General features: G+C 37.1%; 1 protein-coding gene across 1 annotated transcript; it reads right to left on the bottom strand.

Annotated features, from left to right (window-relative positions):
- Nucleotides 1-4,078: 4,078 nt before the first annotated feature.
- LOC135105783 (hsp70-Hsp90 organising protein-like) lies at nucleotides 4,079-24,328 on the bottom strand. The gene is made up of 9 exons (XM_064014274.1): nucleotides 24,173-24,328; nucleotides 22,505-22,568; nucleotides 21,826-21,992; nucleotides 21,597-21,723; nucleotides 14,569-14,778; nucleotides 14,158-14,307; nucleotides 13,269-13,370; nucleotides 11,312-11,438; nucleotides 4,079-9,164 (listed from the first exon to the last, which is right to left on the bottom strand). The coding sequence occupies exons 4-9, from the start codon at nucleotides 21,612-21,614 to the stop codon at nucleotides 9,016-9,018; spliced, it is 756 nt and encodes a 251-aa protein (XP_063870344.1). The 5' UTR covers nucleotides 21,615-21,723; nucleotides 21,826-21,992; nucleotides 22,505-22,568; nucleotides 24,173-24,328; the 3' UTR covers nucleotides 4,079-9,015.
- Nucleotides 24,329-24,614: the final 286 nt, after the last annotated feature.

Raw genomic sequence — 24,614 nt, 5'->3', positions numbered from 1 at the left:
TGCAATAACCAGGTTATACAGTCAGCGCTGAAAGTATTGGCTCAAAAGTCACATGCCAATTTGACAATTTATCAAGTAACCCCTCTCTGTACCCAAGAAAACATCAAATGTATTAGCATCCAGGTTGTTGGTAGCAGGCGTGGAGCTTTGTCAGCCACTCATGTTGATTTCCTGCCAGCATGCCTGAGGCATTGATGATGAGAGGATTACTTTTTGTAATTACAGTCATCATGTGCAACTTGACCCAATTTGTGTTTGGTTTGTGTCGAGAGAATGCCTCAAGGACCACAGCTCTTGAAGGAAAAAACTGCAGCTATTGCATCCCTGATTGCATCAGAGAAAAATAATAAGGAAATTTCCACTCTGACCAGAGTTGCACTCTGAAAAGTCCAGTGCTGGAGTAAGAAAATCACAGATGCTGGAGGTGAGAATCTACCCCATCACAAATCTCACTCTGGTAGACCCCATAAAATAGCTAGGAGGACTCTCAAACTTGTCTCATCAAGTGGAGGCTGAGCCCCATGTAACAGTGAAAGAAATAGAGGGAAAGAATTGTCTGTTGCTGAGGGAGGTCAGTGTTCGTACAATCCAACATCACCTCAAGGACGATCTCTCTTATGAACACCCTAACAAAAACCATTGCTCACCAAGAAACAAAGACAGAAAAGGGTTGTATTTTATAAGAAATACTTGAATTGGGGCCTGAAGAGAAGTGAACATGTGTTGTGGACTGACAAGGTGACCTTTACAGTGACTGGAAATAGAGGAGGGAAAGTGTGGATGAGGCCAGGCACAGATCCATACTTGCCAAAGTACATGCAAACCACAGTCAAACACCCTGATTTAGTGATGGTATGGGGTGCCTTCAGGTACCATGGGACAAGGAAGCTTGTTGTACTGCTGAGGAACACAACTGTGAACAAGGACCTCTACTTTGAGCTCCTCACCAAACTCCTTGAGGACTGCTTTGACTGCTGCCAGTCCAAGGTGTTCCAACAGGATGGTGCACCTGCCCACACAGCAAAATTAATAAAGGACTGGCTTGAGTGGGTTGGTGTTGACTATATCAAAGACTGGCTGGGGAATTCCACTGATCTTAACCTATTGGGGGCTCATCAAGAGGTGCCTCAGGGTAAGGGACACCTCAACCTTGCCTAAGCTTGTGGAGCACCTCCATGACATATGGAGACAACCTTGAATCCTGTCTCCTTCAGTGGCTGGCTGAATCTTTCAAGCCTGGCAAGTTGTGTGAAATGTAAGGGACAACCCACAAAGTACTAGACCCAGTGAGTACTCTGCTCGTTTCTTTTTAACTTATGTTGTGTGAACGCACATTGCAAGGTGGCACCATTTCTTTTGGCGCTGACTGTAAATGATGTTTACCTTGTATGTGGCAGACTTATGAATACACTGAGTAACCTAAAACCATGCACAGTTGTTGTCCAGCACAAACATTTAGGACATACTCTAAAATGTCCTGAGTCACAGACTGCTCAATCATAACTGTTGTAAGTTTTGACTGCCTAATCATGGCTGACTTGAAACTGATTGCCCAGCCATGAGTACTGAAACTGACTGCCCAACCATGACTGCTGAAACCACATAATGTAGATCACAAGTATAATTCTCAACTGGTGTAATTTGGACATAAGAATTCCTCTTGATAAAGAACTAATTCCAGAGCAGGATTGTCATTTAAAAATTCAGTAAAACAAGCAAGTCTGTAGCATATATATATATATATATATATATATATATATATATATATATATATATATATATATATATATATATATATATATATATATATATATATATATATATATATATATATATATATATATATATATATATATAATTCTTGCTAATAGTTTATTTACTTTTACATTCTTGTACAACTTTTCTTTTTGGAAAAAGGAATTAATAGGATATGAAAACCATATAAACCCACACAATGTTCTGTGCATGTATGTAATACAGTATTATATAACTGTTAGAGACATTGCATTTAGTTCTACATAAAGAATTACCAGTTGAATTATATCTTCAGTATTTGGAGTAGGCTTTATAATGAAAATGGATTACAACTCATGAAAATCATAACCTCAAATGGTGGTAATTCAGTGGACCCTTGATTTTCAAGACTAAGAGGGAAAGGTTCCTTAAAAATTTTCCATTTTCATTGGATGTTCGTGATGGCACCAGAACTACACTTGGGTGTCGTGACAAGATTGACTCACAATTAAACTGAAAATATGAATTTCCTCAGATTTGATTTGGAGTTCCCCAAATCTGTAAAATAAAATCTTAGAAATCAGGGATCTACTATGTAGTCTCCACTTACACCTTGATCCAGAGAGTGATTTGCTTTGACATCATAGGTGGTAAAGGAGGATGCATGGTAAATGGTACACCCACCTTAGAGGGAAGGTAGGATTTATTGACCCTCTCATTAACACACAGTAATGCCTTAGACCCCATGTAACCACTCTTTTACAAAAGAGAAAAGCGAGAGGATATGTGGTAGTGTGTAGAGAAAAATTTTCACTAACAATTGGCCATCATTCTTGACTCTGCACAAACATTATTATTAATTAATTATCTATATTTCTTTGCAACAGTAGTGCCACAGAGACAGATGGCAACAGTAAAGTTCATTCATTGTATTCATCCATACTCATGGTGATCTTGCACATGTATGTCAGCAGCTCCTTTCATCACACTTAGTAGTAGGTTATTCCCATTAACCTGCGTGGTGCCAGCCTTTTAACCATAGATCCACCCATGGTGTTAGGTGTTTTTTTTTTTTCTTTTTATGCACTGAAAAATCCTAAACAATGTAAAGGTACTGGAAAATATGTAAAAGGGGTTTAGCAAAGTTTAACATTTTTTAAACCCACGTTATAAGTTGCCTGGCTTGCATGCATATAATGTAATAAATGGCGATGCCAGTGGTGTTCGTGGTGCTGGCGATTTGTGGCTATGACTGATATTCATGAATGGTGTTAGGTCACTGCAGTAATGGTAAATTACCACAGTGCCAATGTACATACATAATTCAGTGGACCCTTGAATTTTCAAGACTAAGAGGGAAAGGTTGCTTAGACTATTTGTAGTATATAAGGGAATGAGGATTGGCATTATTTCTCACAGAATGATCAGTAGGCTATTGCAATTCACATGTGAGTGAGTGTGTGGTGACACTTTTCCTGTTGTTTTTCACAAAAATACTATTTATAAGCAGTACTGAATCACTTTAGAAGTGAAGAAGTGTGTGATATTCTCTGAAGCAGCGCTCCAGGCACAATCGTACAACACACTCATTACTCTGAAATCATGAGTCAGTGCACTTCCAAGGGCATCATGTCATGTGGCCACATACACATTAACAGGCTAGAGTAAGGTTTGAAGTACATGCAATATGTTTTCTGTCAAATTCAATTAATAAATAAATAGTCAAATTTTTTAAAAGTTGATGCCATAGATTCATGGCATTGGCACTAAGCATGGGTATGCGAGACACCATGAATATACAGAACTGGCACTGGGCAGGTCAATTATAGCCTATTAGTCAAGCATTATTTAAAACTTACCAACAATACAATACTACAAACAATGGCATTATCACTTGCATATTTTAGCAAAGATATCAATTGCATTTTGATAATAATTAATGTGAATCAAAAGTCAATTTAACTAAATTATGGGTGAGTTAAATTTGATTAATCACATTTGAAAGTAATTTGCTGAGAAAGGATGGAGTGTAAGAGCAAGGGAACAACAGTGGTGCCTTGTGGTGACTGCTGTGTGATTAGTTATATTAGGAGTGGAAGTGTTGCCTTGTGATTGGTTACTGTAGTTCATGAACTCAACAGTTATTGACTGATGAGTCTGGTAACAAGGTGGATCCTCTTCCATGTTTTAGAACTTTGTAAAGATACATCTTTGTTCTTTCAGCTGAATTTCTGGAGCTGGTCTTTAGACTAGTATGCATGCTTTCAGCTGAATTTCTGGAGCTGGACTCTGGACTAGTATGCTTGAAGTATCTAGAAGCAGAGGGACACCTATGCCAAAACAATTTTTAGATGTTGCAGTTTTAATTTTAACAATACAGCAGGGAGTGGTGCAGCTGTGCTATATGCTGATAAATACAACCTGCTGGGTTAGGAGGCCTCTCTGATTTTGGAATTAATCAGACCTCTTGTCACAAAAAATATGACTTCAGCCCCTCTGTTTACCCTTTTCATGATCTGGGCTTTATTAAAAAACCAGTAAATTAGTGTAGAAACCCCTTTGTTGCTAGATGTCTCACATGAATGAATGGTATACTATTTCACTATTTATTTTTTATTCTTTCTTTAGTCTAGACACAAATCATGTAAACCATACCCCTGTTTCACTTAAGGCCTGTCCACTATCAAGCAATGTCCAATGGGCACTGCTCACTGAGTGTGTTTCTCTTGCCTCTAGAGCAATCTTACCAGATAAAGTAAAGATGAAAACCTTACACTGATGGACATAGCCCATCAGGCTCTGCCCTTACTACATACTACACACCACTAAGAGATGGTTTGGTCTGGCAGTTCGTGTCATTTTCCTGATTCTGATGTTGCCTTTGTGCCTGCCACTCACACTCCCAGCTTTTGTATTGGAACGGGATATGGTAACAGTGTTTGCACATTGTGCACTGCTCGATAGTGTGGGCAGGCCTTTACATGTTGCATTTAAACTTATTTATAAATAGGACTTGGACATGCCAACATATAAATTCATATAAATGATAACAATCTACCATGCCAACACAGTTCTTTATAAATAGTGTTTAGTATATCCTGGTCTGTTACCATAAGATTATGATATTGCCCCTGATGTATAGGTGCTAATCAAATTGAAAAATTTTACATTTCAATTTATTTGACATTTTTTAGTGAGGGTGTCAGGCAAAATAGGTGGTGTATGGAGTAATGGATATGGATACACAATGACAAATGAAGAGTGAAGAACACGTGTTGAAAGTGTTATTGGATCAAGGAAGGCTAGTAGTGTTATGTTGGTTTTGGCACGCAAAGAGGAAACAAAATCAAATGGTGAAGATAGCTAGATCAGATGTGTCAAGTTAAGAGAAGGCCATGAATAAATGGTAAAGACACTTAAAGTATCAGCAGCAAAAGAGAGATCTCTGAAGCAAGGAAGAGTGACTGGCTGTGAATGCTATGGCTGAATGGCAAGCAATTGTAAATGGCTAAATGCAAAGGTGGTTTATTCATACCTGGTCTTTCCATGTGGGATCAAAAATGAAAAAGTGAGTAAAAGTAAACTCATAAAGCCATCAAGATCTGAATATGCTTTCAGAACTAAACTTTGCATAAATATGGTTAGTGAGGATCTATCCTCTTGCCCCCTAGTCAGATAGATTTTAGTTAATCTTTGGTAATATTTTTTTTCATAGGCTGAGTGCATGTGGCTTATCTTGGTTTACTGCCTTCATGGGGATTTAGACCGGATGTGCAGATAGATTGTGGTTTGCAAGTGTGGAGTACCTGTGATTTGTAAACATGCTTTGGAGGGCAAGGGATTATAGGGGAGAGAGAAATGGAAGAGGCTAATTGCCAACCACCCATAAATAGAATTCATAGGATAATTGACTGTATAATTTATTTGCTACCCTGGAAACAGCAGCTATGTGAGCATTGTTGTGTTCTATGTGAGCATTGTTGTGTTGTGTGTGTTGGTAATATTCATAGATTGTAATAGTGTAAACCTTGTTAGTCACAATGTTGCCATCTTCGTCTTATTTGGTAAATATCAGATGTTTGTTTATAAATATGTATGACCATTGATGAGAATGAATTGGTTCTACTGCAAAGCATTAGTACCTAGACTTTTACATACATGAACTGAAATCAATGAACGACTGTAAGACTTCACTTATGCTTTTACCTGAATTTCTGCAAGGTGACATTTATGAACTTGTCATATGTCATAATCTAAGTATATACTAAATTTTTGCAACAAAACAAAACCTTAATAGCAATGGCTATCTACTATACAAGCATCTTGTTTACCAAATAAGATAATGATGGCAACATTATGACTGATGATGTGTATGCTACCATGATCTCTGAATGTTACCAGCACTCACAATATAGCTACTGTATGCTCACATTACTGTTGCTCCTTGGACAGTTGGAAAATTATGAAACTGAATACACTATGAAACTGATTACACTAACTCCACTTAGGGATGGTAGACACCTGACTCCTCCTTGCACACAGTCATTTAATACACTTTAGGCTTGTAGTGTGTGTGTGTGTGTAGGGAGGATAGTGGCACTGTAGTTCATTCAAATTCATAAGGTAAATTTGTACTGAGAATTCACAGTCTTTTCCAGTTAGGTTCTGCTCCCTTTCACTTGCTTGGCTGCTGGTGTAAGGAAGTATATCAAGGAGACTTAATAAATATATATGATAGAGATTCTCTAATTCAGCAAGCTCCATGAATGAAAACACTTCTAATTTAATTGTATGATATTACTCTGCTTACAACAGTCAACAAAGATTTATTTAGAAACAAGTACAATTTGTGGCAAGTCACTTATGGAGAGTAGGCCATTCAAAACAAGCAACAAATCTTCATTATTTCTTACAAAGCTCATTTTCATAGGTATACAAAAAATCACATTTCTTATCTTCCACAGCAACTTTATACATGAAGGAATTTAATGTATTAAAAAATTAATCAATTCATTCATCCCTGACTTCAAAACCTTGTCTGTTAAGTGGCTTCCTCTTTGTAACTTATTGTACTTTTATCACTTTGTAAATCTTACTGATTGTGGAATGGAGTGGTAAGTGGAGTAATGTAAATTACAAGTATTTTTAGTTATGGAACTCCAAGTGGAGTAATGTAAATTACAAGTGTTTTTAGTTATGAAACTCCTTTCCAGTAATCTCATTCACACAAAATATATTTGTTATGTCTCACTGATATACTTCTCTAAGCAATGGACAACCAATCAAGTGAAAGAGAGGGATTGGAGCCTGGCAAATTTACCTTTGTTATCTGAATAGGCTTTATAATTTTGAATGTTCAAAACTGGTGATGTGCAACTCATGAGAAATGGAAGTGAAATTAGAGAATGATAACATTTTTGGGTATAAGCAGCAAATCATAAATTGTGAGAGTAGTAGAGCTCAAGTTACCATTTTATATTGCTCATGAAATCTTTTCTTCCATGTGTACACAACACTTAACAAAAAGGTCTGGTTACTTCATCAGTGCCATAACATAACATGTAACAAGTTTTAGTGTCTACATGCCACCTCAAGGCTCCTTCCTCAAACTAATTCTAGTGTGCCATTGCTTCTAGGCATCCATAAAGGTTATTCTTCGTCACCCCTGCAGTTTTTTTTTTTTTTTTTACATAGTTATGGGTTAATTTTGTGGCCTAACTGGTATAGTCTTCATCATTAAAAAACATACATTAATGATAACCCAGATATTTGCTTTGCAGGAAGCAGGCCATGAAACCAAGGAAATAAGAGAGTTGGTTGATGAAGAGAAGTCATTAGTGGTGTGTGTGTGTCACTGCCAACCTCACTACACCAACTGTGAAGTCGATAATGCATTATGTGTCACTGCCAACTTCACTATACCAACTAACACTTGTTTCCTGTCCTGCCTCCTTCACAGCAATTTTGTGGCTCCCAGGTACAGTACATTTGCAAAGCCACAAAATCCAACAATAAAATAAACTATATGCATGCAGTATGGCTGACAAAAAAAAACCTTGGTGGATACCAGGGAGCAACTGTACACTAGAATCACCTGGAAGTAGGAGCCTTTAGGTGGTATGATCACCATGCAGGTGCTAAGCTTCATCTTGCATTTTATCTTAAAAATACAGTGAACAAAATAAACCATAATATCTCAAAGCTTGGATGAAGATGCCAGATGCTTCTGCTGAGTACTATAGTTTACTGTCATGGGTGTCTGTCAGTATACGGTGATGTAGTCACAATTAATCACTATTATGAAGCATTTGTGCTATTACATCAGTTAGATGATAGCATTAATGAACATCCATATTTCTGTTCTATAATGGAATTAACAGAGGAGCATGAAGGGTGGATGTTCCAGAATTACACATACCTGAGGATCAAGGCTGAAAAGTGTACCATGTGAACAGTCCCAAAATTACTTCATAAAGACAAGACCTGGAGTACATTTGACTGTCAAAACAAATGAATACAAAATGGAATATAGAAATTCATGTGAGGACCTTCATAGAATTGAAAGTTGATGACCAACAGCACCTTAATAATTACTACAACAGGTAATACATATTAGGATCATAAAAATGCTACAATAATGACTACTGTAGATTGATGATGTAAGGAACAGGAAAAATTGCTGCATGACAAACAATTAAGATTAATTGTTGACTTTTTTAAAGAAATTATGTATGAAAATTACTAGCAGTGTAACTACTACTACTACCTGTCCTCCAAATAAAGGCACTTCTAAAAGAGTATGTCATTCTGAAAAAATAATTAATAAATTAAAATAAAAAAGCTAAAAAATAATTTGGAATGGAATACCATCTCATTTTATGATGACAAAAATCTTTGCATTATCACATGAATGCAAGTATTTTTGACAAGTATGGCAGTGTTTCAGATTTCAACAAACTCCAAATACATTAGATAATGATACAACAGATAAATTTAGCTTATATATGAAATCAAGCAAAATGTATTTTTTTTTGGTGGAAAACAAATGTTTTTTTGTGTCATAATAAATTAGCAAAGAAAAGTTGAATGCAACTTATTTTGCAATCTATACTCAGTTTAAATTAAATAAAAAAATTCTTTTCTTTGACAAGTAGCTTTCATTGACCTCTCCTAAATGTGTACATGAAACCAATGAGAAACTAAAAACATAATCTAGTGCCAATACTGTATAACAACCTATACATTCATATAAATGTATAAAGTGATGAGCCTAGTGACTGTCTATGACTTGCCCTTCTTATAGCGTTGCCGAGCCCGAGCCTTGGTGTAGCGGGGGTGGTGGCGGCGCTCCTCCCCTTCCTGTCCACCTTTGCCACTCCCTTGCTCCTTGGCGACTCCAACTCCATTTCTTGAGTTATCACTATCCATATCTATGGGAGATAAATATTTCTTAATACTAATATATATACCATCTGTCTTTTAAAAAAATATTGTAAGTTAAGATATTAAAAACATTAAATATTATTTGATGGAAGTGAAACACTACATAATACAAAATTCAAACATTCAATATTCTTTGATGGAACAGTGGAATAGTGGAAAAGTGAAAAGTGGAACAGTGCATAATACATACTAAAATTTGAACTATTAAAATTTGACTACCAAAGTATTTTAACAAGTTTTCAGTACGAATTGTATGGTACTTGTTAGATATAAATGTAAAAGAAAAGCATAAAACATGAAAAAATGAAAGGGGAATAAATGCTATCAACGAAGGGGATGGAGTGAAGGATGTGGAGGGAAGGATGTTGAGAGGTCCTATGAATGGATGGAGGTGGCATTTTGAAATAGGAATGATAGATGGTGATGGCAAGTGTTACATTGCAGATTTGAAGAAAGAAAGACAAATGTGGCAGCTGGATCACAGCTGGTAGGTTCAAGCATGGAGGGACTATGAATGGATACACAATATGAGTTATCATGAGGAGAGAAAACCAATAGACTGGACAAAGACTATCATTGTTGCAGTCTACAAGGGGATTAATAATTAAAAATAAGTGTGGGAATTGGGGGATTAGGTCTTGGGAAATACAAATAGAAAATTTATGGGAAAATTCTTTACAAAAGGTGCAGATCACACAGTATAACCAGTGAAGAACAGAAAAGGTTTAGAAATGGTTAGTGATATGTGGATCAGATTTTTTTTCACAGGATGGAAACTAAAAGCCCAGAGATCTCAGGGATTTTAACTAATGTCAGCTTGGCAAAGGGTCTTAGAAATGATAACTGTTTTCCACACTGATTCAATACTCATGAAATTTAGGTTCACTGATTTCCTTATACTACTAATAACATGACATGAGGCTTATTTAATTATCTGTTAATATATTTAAATATATTTACAACTGCCAAGTATTTTAGATGGGAGAGAGATTGAGAGAGAGAAAAGAGATGACAGAATGGGAGAAAAGTGGAGATTAATATGGTTAAGAAAGAATAACAAATGCAATTAAATATCCGAGATTTAGCATTTATAAGGAAGATAACTACAAATAATAATAATTAATCATATTGCTAAAGACAAATTTTTTACATCTGACACCTGTTCCAAAGAACTACCCAAAAAGAGTTGGCTATAACTGGTCTCAACAGACTAGCATCTGATCACCATACATGAGAGCAGTAGAGAAAGATATTAGGACAATTGTTATCATGGAAAGTCCAGATGACAGAGGATTTATGGTGTGATTATATTAGCAAAATCTAGTGCTGAATGGCTAAGATGTCTAAATGTCCTAGAATCAACACCAGAAATGAAGACATTAACTGTGCATACCACACAGCAAATCACATCCAGGTTTCCTGTGAGTAAAGTGATGAGGATTTCTTATCACCCTCAAGATACTTCAGAGATACTCTTAACTAATGTATTTATGTCAAGTGGGAGCATCATGAGCCACATAGCATGCCCAAGATCTCTAGTTAAGACCATCCCACTATTCAGGCAACTCCAAAGGCTCCCATAACTGCATTCATCCAAGTTAAACTATGAGCCAGTCACAACTCATCTACAGAAGGAGAACCAGCTCTAAGAAGCAAACTGACTCTTCACTGTGAATCCCCATCACTAACAGCAGGAAAAATTGACTAGTGAGCAGGTCCACAGCCCAGCACTATCCTTGAACTGAATATAGAGGACAGAGAAAGAATTGAGTTTAAAAGATCATACACACTATTTTAGTGAAAATCTTATTCTAATATACGAAGTATCACCTTAGAAAATGGCAAAAAACAATACTTTCATATGTTCTCTCATTATTTTATTCTATTTCTATGGATAGAGTGGTTTTTTAGTCTTATTCTTTATGGCTGTTTCTTTATACAAATAATACTTAAACACTAACTATATCTCCATGTCTTAGAATAAATAATGGAAAACTATTTCATCTATAACAAAATTACCCCTCAAAACTGATGTCTTGAAAATGGCACCCATAAGTAAATACCACACTACTGTACACCATTTTGTTCCGAATCTGAATACAGCAATGTTATCACTTAATATGAATAACCTTACCCATAAGGTCCAGAGGACGTTCTAGTAAAGCTTTCCTGGTGTTCTGTATGTATGCTCTGTAGCAGAAGCCAAGACCCAGACCCAGCAAGGAGAACACAATAGTCACCAGTGACTGAAGAACTGGATGCTGCAAAATATTCACACATTACTTAGAAAATATGACATTTCTTTGATTACTTATAAATGTACATTCTTGATTTGGTGAGTGAACTAGTGTTGCTAGCTTTTACTGTTTTCAAGCTGTTGACTTCTCTGGTTGAAACAAAATATGAGAGAGAGAGAGAGAGAGAGAGAGAGAGAGAGAGAGAGAGAGAGAGAGAGAGAGAGAGAGAGAGAGAGAGAGAGAGAGAGAGAGAGAGAGAGAGAGAGAGAGAGAGAGAGAGAGAGAGAGAGAGAGAGAGAGAGAGAGAGAGAGAGAGAGAGAGAGAGAGAGAGAGAGAGAGAGAGAGAGAGAGAGAGAGAGAGAGAGAGAGAGAGAGAGAGAGAGAGAGAGAGAGAGAGAGAGAGAGAGAGAGAGAGAGAGAGAGAGAGAGAGAGAGAGAGAGAGAGAGAGAGAGAGAGAGAGAGAGAGAGAGAGAGAGAGAGAGAGAGAGAGAGAGAGAGAGAGAGAGAGAGAGAGAGAGAGAGAGAGAGAGAGAGAGAGAGAGAGAGAGAGAGAGAGAGAGAGAGAGAGAGAGACTAAACTAGCTGTCTGTATTAAAGGCCTCTTACCATACAGTGATGCCTCCATGGAGGTGGCAGTGACTTATTTATGCCCTTTCAGACACAGACAGTATGTACCTCATGCAATGTGGTTATTCCTGTTTTTTAATCCTTTACATATTTCCACTTAACTCACTCTCTGTCTCTCTTCCCACTCTTCCATTATACATTATTACATCATTTATCATCATCATCATCATCATCATTTTGAAAGGCTTTATTCCCTCTTATATGTGTTGGGCAAATTCACCCAGTGGCAGCTTGCCAGCCTGCAGTTTTCAACAGCCTCTGAGATACTTCTGTACAAATGAATTTTCTTGTATCTAAATTTAAATACTCTTGCAACTACATTTAGGTCTCTGAACTTTCTCTAAACCTAGATCAATATTTTGCCTAAAATGATGCTATAAAGTTCTTGATTTTTTTTTTATATACAGTCTTTTCATTTAATTTGATTTCATAATAAAATGCTCAGGAGGGATAGGCAGTGAAAGGATTGATGTAAGACAATGTGTGAAAAATTAGCATCTGAAAATTTTCATGTTTACAAACTACATTCTGCACAAAGTTGAAGAATTCTAAGTAATGTTAAGCTCACTTTTAAATCCACTGGTATTGGCATCAGCTTGGCTCAGAGCATTTTTCAAGTCAACAAGACAAGTGAACACAGGCAGGGTGCAGCTGCCTCAGTATGGCTCCACAGTCCCCATATTATAACACAAATATTGCATTATGGGCACTGTGAAGGTCTTCAGGTGGTGAACTCATGGAAGCATGTTTATTCTTCAGAAGCTTTGAGAAAGCTTCCTCATAAAATCACTGCAACCAAGAGCTCACCTGTATGGTTTATTTCAAAGAGCACTGACACTCTTTAGTCATGCCCGAGTCTTAAACCAAAGTAGTATATCACAGATGGTGTAGCAGTACCAAGTAGTGTTTCCTCTTGCTGCATCTCACCATTCTGTGTTGAGGAAAGCTACACCTCACATCCCAGCCACAGTGCCTCTCAGACCTTTTACTTCTCATCATGGACAAGCTTAGCCACAGTGAATTTACAACAATGACAAAGATCTAAAAAAAAGCTCATTTGCAGCTCCCTTGAGAATAATAAATATAGGAGCTTCAAAATGGAGTTCAAAGAAGTACTAATACTCATCTCTTAAAATTGTTTTAAAAGATTTATGTAGGAAGATATACAGAATGATAAGAAAAAGCAGAGTACATACTAAAGTTCACAAAAAAAAATACATCTCACCGTAAGAATGGAAGCATTTGCTACAGCTGCATCTCCAACCACCACCAGCACACCCAAGATCAAACCTATTCCTGCCCCAACCCAAGGAGTCTGCTGGTCAACCTGTAAGTGAAATCAATAATGATGAACTCCTTACCTTATTTAGTAAGAGAAGTTAAACATGCAAAGTTGAGTGCTACAGGTCAAAGAAAAGACACTGAGAGCTGAGAAATCTTAAGAAAATTAGGCCTAGTCACCATGGTTAGGTGGGATTACACCTCTCATCTGATCTAACTTTCTTCACCACCCTTTCTCCAAGCCCAAACCATGGTACAGATAATGCTCAATGTTTTGCTTAACCAACCTACACTCTTTCAAAATTAACATCTTTTTTTTTTTTGCACTCCTGCATTTCTCACTCTATCTGTATAAGATAACCATACTTGTTACTCAGACACTTCATCTCTATAAAATTAAGTCTCTTCTCTCCTACTCCCATGTCCCTTGCTTCTGGTAAATAATGGTGGTTAGTCCACACCCTCATACAAGCTTCTTTAATTAATTTTAAGTGACCTACAGCAAAATGCTCTTCCTTCCTTCCCTTTTACTGTCAGCTTATTTTGAAAGATTGACAGATTCTTAATTATCATAGATTTTTACCTGCTTTAGCTCATTAAAATTATGTATACAGACAATAATTTTTTATTTTTATGATCATAAGGAGAACAAATGGACAAATCGTGGGACCAAAAATTACTGAACACTGAGCCCAAAAAAAGATTATACTAAGCTCACTAAGTAGAGAAAAATATCAGTAGCCAAGCACAGGTACTCTACACTCTGCAAAACTGGTAAATAAAAATGTTCTTTTTATAGATTTCATTGATATCAAGCTCAGTGAAAATCTCACCTTTTGCTGGCGAGTCAGTTCCCTATTAGCCTTCAGCACACACTCCAGTAACGTGGGGTCATTATGCAACTGGGAGGCCCGTCGGTACGACTCAAGGGCATGGTCAAAGAGGCCAGTTGCAAATTCGACTTCTCCTCGACGAAAGTAGCCCTGAAGAATGAAACATTAGTAGTCATATCTTACTGATCAGTCTTCCAACTATTTTCTATTCATGGTTTGTTACTATTTTTGATAATGGCATTTGGTTAAATTTAATGACTAATATTATGTATCACTAGCTTGTCACATGCAGGCTTGCAGTTTTTTATTTTTTAATATTTCAATATTTTTGTACTAATATTCAAGTTTTTAAAAAAATTATATTCATAAATAAAAAAAGTGTTTATCATACATCATGTAACAGTAACTCACTTTTGCCCATGTAGGGTCAAGTCGTATTGCTTCATTGGCATCCTCAAGGGCATGATAATACTGCTGAAGCTTCAGGAAGGCAAAGGATCTATTACTGTACAGCTGAGGGGAAGAACTGTCCTGCTTGATTGCATGAGAGTAATGTAGTATTGCCTCGGCAAAGTTTCCTGCACGAACACATTCATTTCCTTTCTCTCGCAACTCTGTAACCTGAAAAGTTTGAAGACTGAAATTCAACTGCAAAAAACTGTAATGCCTACACAGTTTTGAGTTATCACTCAGTGATATACTTGTATCTTCCTTTACATTGTACATGTCCCAAATATTCTCAAGTCAAACATGCACTCCTGTGGCAAATTTTAGGCCAAACTAATCTTTATTTTATAATCCTAAGTGATTCTAAGAAATATTTCCTGTTATCTCAATCAGTCACAGGCAGAGACTAAGAAATATTTCCTGTTATGTCAATCAGTCACAGGCAGAGACAAAGTAGCAAAGGTAGCAAAGTAGTGGCACAGGTCCTCTGTTCATCTAACTGTTGAGCCATTTAAATATGCCATATGTTAGAGCCTGTTATACAGGCCTGGGTCCAAGTACATGTACTTGGACTCATACTCATACTCAAGTACACAATATCATGTACTCATACTTGGATTTAATATTTCTGAGGTATGTACTTGTACTTGGTTTCAAAGTACTCAATAATTTTATGAGTACTTTAGGGTACAACCAATAAAATTCAAATTGCAGTGCAGTGTTTGACATATTATAGGTGGAGATGAGGTCAGGATGACAAAAATCTGTCCTTGGGAGGCCAAGTGACCTGGGTTGATACTAATGAGTTCATATGAGGTGCAGCTGCCACAATTCCCAGCCCCGCTGTTAGTCTGTCAGCACCTTGTTGTAAATATAGGGAGTGAGAAACTGCTGTCAAATGCCACTTGGACTGGCAGACTACTTCAATGAGAGGTGCACAGCAATCCAAGCAGGCATCAAGCAAGACTCACCACAAATATCCCACCCATAAAAGTCTGACTTTCAAGTTCAGTCGTGACATCTTTAGCCTTTGTGGTTGTTAACCTGTGTGGGAGAGGTGGGGGTGGGGGGTAATAATTGGTAACAAGTCTTGTGATCTACCTAACAAGACCTGTTAACCTGTTATTCATACTTAAGTTTCACTATCTGTATTACAGTAACACACACACACACACACACACACACACACACACACACACACACACACACACACACACACACACACACACACAAAAAAAAAAAAAAAAAAAAAAAAAAAAAAAAAAAGTTAGGGGAGTCAATAAAAATGTATTTGGACTCAAGCCTAAGTATAAAATGGAGTACTTGTACTTACACTTGGACTTATGATACTGTAATGTAATCAAGTACAAAATAATGTACTTGAACTTAAGCTTGGTGTTATGTGGACCAATATGAGGGTGACACGAAGGTTTTCATATCCTCAATGAAACAATTTATGCCAAACTCTTCCTATATCTATAGCACATACTTCTTTATCTTGACTAGGGCTATCAGGCTGCTAATCTACTGTAAAAGCCTCATCTATTCATCCTCTTCTAAGTTTACATACCCATTTCAACACCAGGTCACCCAACATCCATCATCCTTCTTACATAGGACTGAAAATCAAGGTGTTTTAATCCATGTCAAGAAAATGTCTTGGTTCTTTTATTGTTATTCTTGCCTGTACTGATTGTAACCAACCTAAAATCTGTATTTAATACTGACATCATCTAACTACATGATATCTAGAACCAGTGTATTGTAAGAGCCACCATGGGTGAAATGGAGTTGTTGGTACTAGCAAATCCCAAACCTTCCTTTGTCTTATCATCATCCCAACAAGGGGTTTCACATAAAGTACAATAACTTCAGACTTTCTTGTTTTCAATCTCTCCTTGGATAGTATGCTAAAAATTGCAAAAGTCCCCAGAGAAGCCTGGCAGCCAGCCACATATCCAGTTAATGTCAGTTCAAGTGGTATATATGTGGTTCTTGTGCCATTTTGGCAGCATTCTCTTTATCCACACATACTTCTTATCTTATGAGTGTTGTAGTGGTTATTATGCAGCAAGTGATAGTAAGCACTCAGAGGTTTCTTCTGCTGATAAGAGAAATAGAAAAAAAAAAAAGTCCACGGAGTCAAAAGCAGCTGTCAAAAAATGAAGGATAAGTGTCTTGAAAGAGTTCAAGTCATAGGAAGGAGGAAATACAGCAGAGAGTTCCAGAGTTTACTAGAGAAAGGGATGAGTGAACACAATAGGGATGAGAAAAAGAAGAAAGTCTAGTGTAGTGAGGCTGTGGATGGAGGGGTGGCATGCAGTTAGCAAAATCAGAAGAGCAGTTAACATGAAAATAGTGGTAAAAGATAGCAGGAGATACAACACTGCAGTCATGAGAGACGGGGTGAAAACAGTCAGTTAGAGGAGAGGAATCGATAAGATGAAAAGCTCTTGATTCCACCCTGTCTTAAAGAGTGGTATGAGTGGAAACCCTCCATAAGTGTGAAGCATGCTCCATACATGAATGGATAAGGTCCCTGTGCAGAGTTAGCAGTTGGGGGCGTGAGAAAAACTGGCAGAGATGACTCAGAACGCCTAACTTCATAGAAGCTGTTTTAGCTAGAGATGAGATGTGAAGTTTCCAGTTTAGATTATAAGTAAAGGACAGACTGAGGATGTTCAGTGTAGATGAGGGGAACAGCTGAGTGTCATTGAAGAAGAGGCAATAGTTACCTGGAAGGTTGTGTTGAGTTGATAGATGGAGGAATTGAGTTTTTGAGGCACTGAACAATACAAAGTTTGCTCTGCCCCAATCAGAAATTTTAAGCGTTCTGTGGCTTCCCTGTGAGAAATGTTTACTTTCTGAAGGGTTGGATGCTTATGAAAAGATGTGGAAATTGCAGGGTGGTATCATCAGCACTGGAATGGATAGGACAAGAAATTTTGGTTTAGAAGATCATTGATGAATAACAGGAAGAGTGGGTGACACGGCAGAACCCTGAGGAACACCACTGTCAGTAGATTTAGAAACAGAACAGTGACTGTCTACCACAGCAGCAATAAAATGGTCAGAAAGGAAACTTGAGATGAAGTTACAGAGAGAAGGATAGAAGCTGTAGGAGGGTAGTTTGGAAAGCTTTGTGCCAGACTATATCAAAATCTTTTAATATTCCTAAGCCAACAGCAAAAGTTTCACCAAAATCCCTAAAAGAGGATGACCAAGACTCAGTAAGGAAAACCAGAAGATCACCAGTAGAATGGCCTCAACTGAACCCACACTGGCAATCAGATAGATTGTTGTGATGTGATAGATGTTTAAGAATCTTCCTGTTGAAGAAAAATTCAAAAACTTTAGAGAAGCATGAAATTAAAGCAATAGGTCAGTAGTTCAAGAGATTAGAATGGTCACCCATTTTAGGAACAGGCTGAATGTAGGCAAACTTCCAGCAAGAAGGAAAGGTAGATGTTGATAGGGTTGAAAGAGTCTGACTAGGCAAGGTGCAACCATGGAGGCACAGTTTCAGAAAACAATGGGAGGGATCCCATCATCTGAGGGTTAGAGCCATCACGGGCATGGAGAACATCATTGTGAAGGATCTTAATGGGTAGCATGAAGTTGTCAGAAGGTGGAGAAGTGGAGAACAGGCCCTAAATCATCAAAGATTTGAGCAATGAGCTTTAGAAATAGATGAGATGGCAGTTGTGCCATAAGGTTGAAATAAAGGAGGGAAAGATGAAGAAGCAAAGTTATTGGAGTTTTCTGGCTAGGTGCCAGAAATTACAAGGGGAGTTAAATCTTGAAAGATTTTGACACTTTCTATCAGGACTTACACTTGTTAAGGTCATGTTGATACAAGTTAGTCCAGTTGGACAAAGCTGTTAACTTGTACTGTACAGGAAATGAACAGATCAGGCTTGACTAGAGTACTGTTACATTTTTTACTTAATGTGTGTGTGTGTGTGTGTGTGTGTGTGTGTGTGTGTGTGTGTGTGTGTGTGTGTATATATATATATATATATATATATATATATATATATATATATATATATATATATATATATATATATATATATATATATATATATATATATATATATATATATATATATATATATATATATATATATATATACCTTATTTATCAGCATGATATAAAACTACATTGTTATGTAAAACCATTTTCTAAAAACTAAAAAAAAAAAAAAACCCTCCTGCTGATTCATGTGAACAAACACCATGTTCTTTTTGTTATGTAGGATTTGCAAGTCAAGATGGAGATCTGTGCATCCACACATGGTCTGACCAATCTTGTGATGCCATTGCTTTACATGACCATTCACCTGATTTGAACACTGGTTCACCTATTGTTTTCCAAAGCTTTGCATGACACCCTGATGTCAGTCCTTCAGCAGTTACATTGGAGTAATATGGTCTCTGTGTTTAATGCTATATATATATATATATATATATATATATATATATATATATATATATATATATATATATATATATATATATATATATATATATATATATATATATATATATATATATATATATATATATATATATATATATATATATATATAGATAGATAGTTGCATGGAAGGAACTCATTTGTATGGGGTGCAGCCACTATATAAGGCTTGGCTCCAGGTCACAGCATCAGACACTAGCTAGAGGGCTTGTACAAAAGTACATTGTTGTACAAGGATTTCACATTGTTTACAAAACTTAGCTATATGGGAATAACTATTTGTGCCCATTATAAAATAATTATTTGTGTCAGATGCTAACTAGAGGACTTGTCCACAGTGAGAAGAGAAAGTAAATTCCCTGTCTCATTATCTCAAGGTTTAGGGGAAAAACAAAATATAAGATGTGAACTTAAATTCAGATTGTTAGGTGAAAGTTTTCTTTTTTGGTTATGTATTAACTATTACATCAATGATACAAAACAAATTTTGATGTAACACCTACACTAGTTTAGGATGTTATTTACTGAAACTTAAGTTAACTCTGGACACAATCAAACTAACTTTATAGATTATCCACTTAAATTTCATCTCAAGAAATAATCATGGGCAGTGTTGTTTTTCCTAGTATAGGAATCCCACAACTCCAAGGTAACAGAGCTATCTACTAAAGATATCATTGTTTACTCAGAGAAAAATAATGTGAAATCTTTGTTTGTTCTTTAGATACTTACATCAAATAAAATTAATCTTTTGTCATGGGGTTTTCCAGTGCCTTATAGAACCTTGGCTAGTTAGTAAGACAACCCTACCATACCACACAAAGTTAAACTATTAGGTATAAACTCATGGCTGGTGGCAGCTACCCTTTTTCTTTTTCATATTAGGTATAAACTCATGGCTGGTGGCAGCTACCCTTTTTCTTTTTCAGTCTTAACAACAAACAGAATACAGTGGTACTTCAGTATATGTCTGCTTTGTATAAGTCCAACTTGGTACACATCCTGTTTGTACACGAAAAAATTTGCTTGGTATACAACTTGTTTGGAGTACGACTCGCATGCAAGAACTTGTATAGGTCAAAATGAGTCATGACACCATACGCTACCCTTGTTTACCTCTCTCAAGTCACAACTACCCATGCCCATTGCTACCATTCAGTGAACAACCTGCACTATGAATCTGCAAATTTTCATATGATTTTGTGACTCTTTCCAAACAATAACATCTCCTCCATCCTTCTCAGCACCATCCTAGTAGGCACTCGACTCTTCTCAGCAATGTAAAGTGAGGTTAAAATTTAATTTATTATATCTAATTGCTTTTGTATTCACCATATCTGATGGCATATATGGCACACCTTTTTTTCATAAAAATTGCTAAAAAAAAGCACCCTGCATCTTATATGCCTCCCAAAGATTTAATTTTGAAATTTCCTTCACCTTTACTCCTGCAGATTTACACCACTGTATTATAAACAAGGGTGTTATATCATATTTTTCAACCATAATATTATGTAAGGAAATGTTGAAAATGAATGTGTCCCTATTCAGTGATATACCAATTATGTTGTTGACACCTCGGCAGGTGGGTTGTGTTCTTCACCTCGCCTCAACCTCTGTTCTATTATTGCAATCATGTAGGATATTTTTACATTGTGATTTCTTGTGTTTTGTTCAGCTGTACCACTAGCTTGCTTTAAATATTACATGCTTAAATACATAATAAACTTTTTTTCCTGAATACGCTCTGTTGAAATGGGTGTGTTTTATATGCCCATGCATTTTATATACCATCAAATACGTTACGTATTTCAGTATCAAGCAGTGTTTAAATTATATTATACAACCTCATCAATGTACTGTATAATATGCCAATAGCAATAGATTTTTTTTTTGTGGGAATGGTTTAATCATTTTCCCTTTACTTCTTATGGGAAAAATTTGTTTGGTATTTATCCTGTTTGGTAGAAGTCCTATTATCTGGAACGGATTAAAGACACATACTGAGGTACCACTGTAAACAAAATATAAAACAAAATTACCATCAAACTTAATTAATCTAAATTTAAACTGAACTTTAATATGAATCAACAATATATAAACAAAAGAACTTTAATAAAAATTAAACTTAATCAAACAGAAACAAACCCACCCCGTGACACAGTTGTATTTATATATTGATGTTCAAGATAATAAAATATTCCATCAAATTCATACTTATTAGTCTCCCTGGCTGGGCTGAAAATGTGGTGCCACCTGTCCATCCCAACCCTCAGTGCACAGATAAATACCAAAGCAAACTCCCGCCCGGCGTGAGGGGCGCCGCCTCCCCCTCACGCCGAGTGCCGGGCGGTGGTTCACCACACACCACCACAACCAAGCCTCGCCAGGCCTCACTCCACTCCCTGGTACACACGGACTTTACCCAAGCTGTGGCGAGTCCACCTGTACGATATACACACTGTACTACTACTACTGATGGTCAAACAAGAGACAATTGCCGTGTACTCACCTCCGTTTTTGTTGACATCTTCGATCCTATGTTTACCTTCCGCGCTGATACCGAACTGGTCCAAACGTTGCCAACGTTCACTGCGCTGCGCACATGACCGATGCTATCTACACTAAAATATTCAAACCTATGGTTGCAAAGAAAAACAGATAAATAATAATAATGGTCCATAATCAATTACTCAATCGTATATATAATTTTTTTTTTTCATATTTCAAGAATAACTTACTTTTCACTTTTCAGACTTTCTTGCTTTCCTTCGGTAGCAATTCTTAATTAACACGTTATCAGCTCATCTCCATGCATAAATTCTGCACAGGGCGATGTACTGGCGATCTATTGGCTTCAACTGAATCTTGGCCATCCTCTCTCCAGGGTATCAGTGAAACCATGTTGCTTAGAGATGAAAAGCCTCCTATAGTACAATAGTACAATAATATTCTAGTCTCTTTTAAAGTACCCTCTTACGGTTTAAGTCTTTAAGAAGCCTTGCCCTAACCCTCCTCTGTGATGGTTCGGTGCGGTGATGGGCGATTACTGGTGGTGAACTGATGGACATCTACAACAAGGCCCGCATCCTCAAACGCTTCGCTCTCTCTCGGCTGTTACTAACAGGCTCTAGTGAAAGTTGTTGAGGTCTTTAGGTTTCTATAGTGTTAGTCTAACAAGAATTTTGCATTATCTATAGAAAATAAAAATACTCATGAGAACATACTTAATCTCAATGGCCTTTCAAAGCCGTCTTAAAGAGATCCCAAATAGTTTCAAAACATGAGCCCTGTTATGTCAATCCATTCAGTCACTTATTATTTAATGAAGGTCAATTATCAATTATCAATTATCAATTTATCTACGCTTCCATTCCACCATAATTTAAAAGGCCAACTAATCGGTACGGAAAATCTTACCAATAGCGACTCCCTCTGTATTCTATTCCCGCCCCTCTCCAGGAGTAGCAAGCTTGTTGGGGACCTGTTGGGAAAGCGGGGTTTAGGGTGGGGAACGCCAATCTAGGAGAAAAACATAACTTTTTTAGGAGAAAAACCTAAAAAAAAAAGTCAACAAATATGGAATACTGTTCCCCGCATACCAACATACTAACACACGCATTACATTATATGCCTCCAAGCGAGCTTCATCGGCATGAACTTAGAATGTGATGCGGCGCAACACGAATCACGTCACCCCAATACAAAACCACCACCACACGTCTTGTACAGTGAGTATTCATCACCATATATGCATAATTTAGCTGATCCATGAGGAGTCACTATTGGTAAGATTAACTCATGTTTGTTTATACTTACCACGTAAGGTGTAGGGATAAATATTTTAGAAGCCCAGGTTTCAATGGTATTACCATGACGTCACGAGCTGAAACGTTGAGACGACATTTTCTACTCTATCCCTGAGGACGGGACCCTGACACAATGGGCAAGGGAAGATGCGCAACACTCAAGTATTCTTTCGTGCCATTATGTAGCGCTGCTTTCCTGCTGCTATCTGTTATTCTCTCATATATTCTTCTCGTTTTCAAAATAATTCCTTTACTATTTTATTACATGGCACACTGCCATATTATTATCAAACATTACCAGAGCGAGAAACAAACGATATGAGGCTTGCATATTATTCCGCGCTACCAAGCTCTTCATATTTTCATGCACGTATGTATACTCAGACGACACCCGTACTACGTTCAAACAATATCTCTATATTTAGATCTCAGAGTCCTACTTTTCACTTGAGGGGAATGGATTGAGGAAATCCCTAGACTTTTATAACCTCACACTAAAGATTACCTGTGTAGAGGGTAATTATTACATCAATTATCGGAAAGGGGATCTCGTTCAGTGATTAGACTACTAAGCAAGAGCCGCCTCCCAGTGATAAAGGTGACATTGGTGAAATATTGTAGGATGTACGGGGCGGTGTTAGGTATCCCTGCAAGCTCATTGCGTGAGGTTAGGATAATCTTTTAGGAAGTCTGGATTGAGAAAAGTCTCAATGATACGCCCTATTCTTTTTACAACAAAGAAGTTGCCGTCTCAGTGGGGGGTGAGACGGCTGTTGAATAGTCGTACACAACAGTGATAAAAAAACATTTCTAAACTAGCGCCACAGTCTCCCCATCTGATCTCCACATGATCATTTGTCCGCAGGTTTACGAGTGACGGTCTATTTATTTTTCAAATATTAATCACTTCGTTATGCCCAATCTATGTAAACTTTTCTGGCTTGACTCTATACCGGCGTTGTCGCCTGTCTCTTCATCGACCGTAATGAGCCGCTTTTGCGTTACATAAAAAAAAAATAAATAAAAATAATAAATAAATAATTAAATAAATAAGTAAAATAAAGTAAAAAAAAATCTAATACTTATCTAAGCTCTTCTTTTCTACTCAACTTCATATGAACTTTTATGTATCTGAACGCACTTGTGGAAGTGTCAAAACACAGGATAAGAAAAGAATTCCAGATAACTGCCTATTACTGCATCATCACTTCATGTTACCCCAACAGTCACTGTCCCTCGTATAGAACTTCTTTAACTTCATCCTCGCAGTTCATCTTACCTTACAACAGAGGGAGTATCACCATTACCACACAGACGGTCCTATAGGCCACAACAGCAGCATCCAGCTTGCGCTGAGGAACACGGGGACAGCAGCAGTGCGTGACACGAGAAATTGTGCGGCACAAACTGGCGACCCCAACAAGAGCAGGCACACCATTCCCCAGTACGTCCACCCATTCCCTTCACTCTTATTCTCCCCTTCTCGGTGTTCACAACTAGCACATTTCTTACTCACTGATATGATAATGTTCGTTAATAGACATCGAAACCCTTGCACAGCGAGACGTGGAAAGTAATCATCATGTATCACTCCGCGCTCACGACGTCAGGAGGTCATTAGCATGTTGCTCTTATAGCCCTCCACTGTACCTCTTCACTGCCAGTCAGTCTTTCCTATAATCATCTACAAGTTTTAAGAGACTTTTTTTTTTTTTTTCTTT

The sequence above is a fragment of the Scylla paramamosain genome, chromosome 12 (assembly GCF_035594125.1).
Source record: "Scylla paramamosain isolate STU-SP2022 chromosome 12, ASM3559412v1, whole genome shotgun sequence".
Classification (NCBI taxonomy): Eukaryota; Metazoa; Arthropoda; class Malacostraca; order Decapoda; family Portunidae; genus Scylla; species Scylla paramamosain.
This window is presented reverse-complemented; position numbering and strand designations above follow the sequence as displayed.

Excerpts from the sequence above, each read along its gene's own strand:
- LOC135105783 (XM_064014274.1), bottom strand. Across the intron at positions 14,308-14,568 it reads TTGACCCTACATGGGCAAAA|GGCTACTTTCGTCGAGGAGA; the intron begins GTGAGTTACTGT and ends TTCATTCTTCAG. Across the intron at positions 11,439-13,268 it reads CAAATGCTTCCATTCTTACG|CATCCAGTTCTTCAGTCACT; the intron begins GTGAGATGTATT and ends AATATTTTGCAG.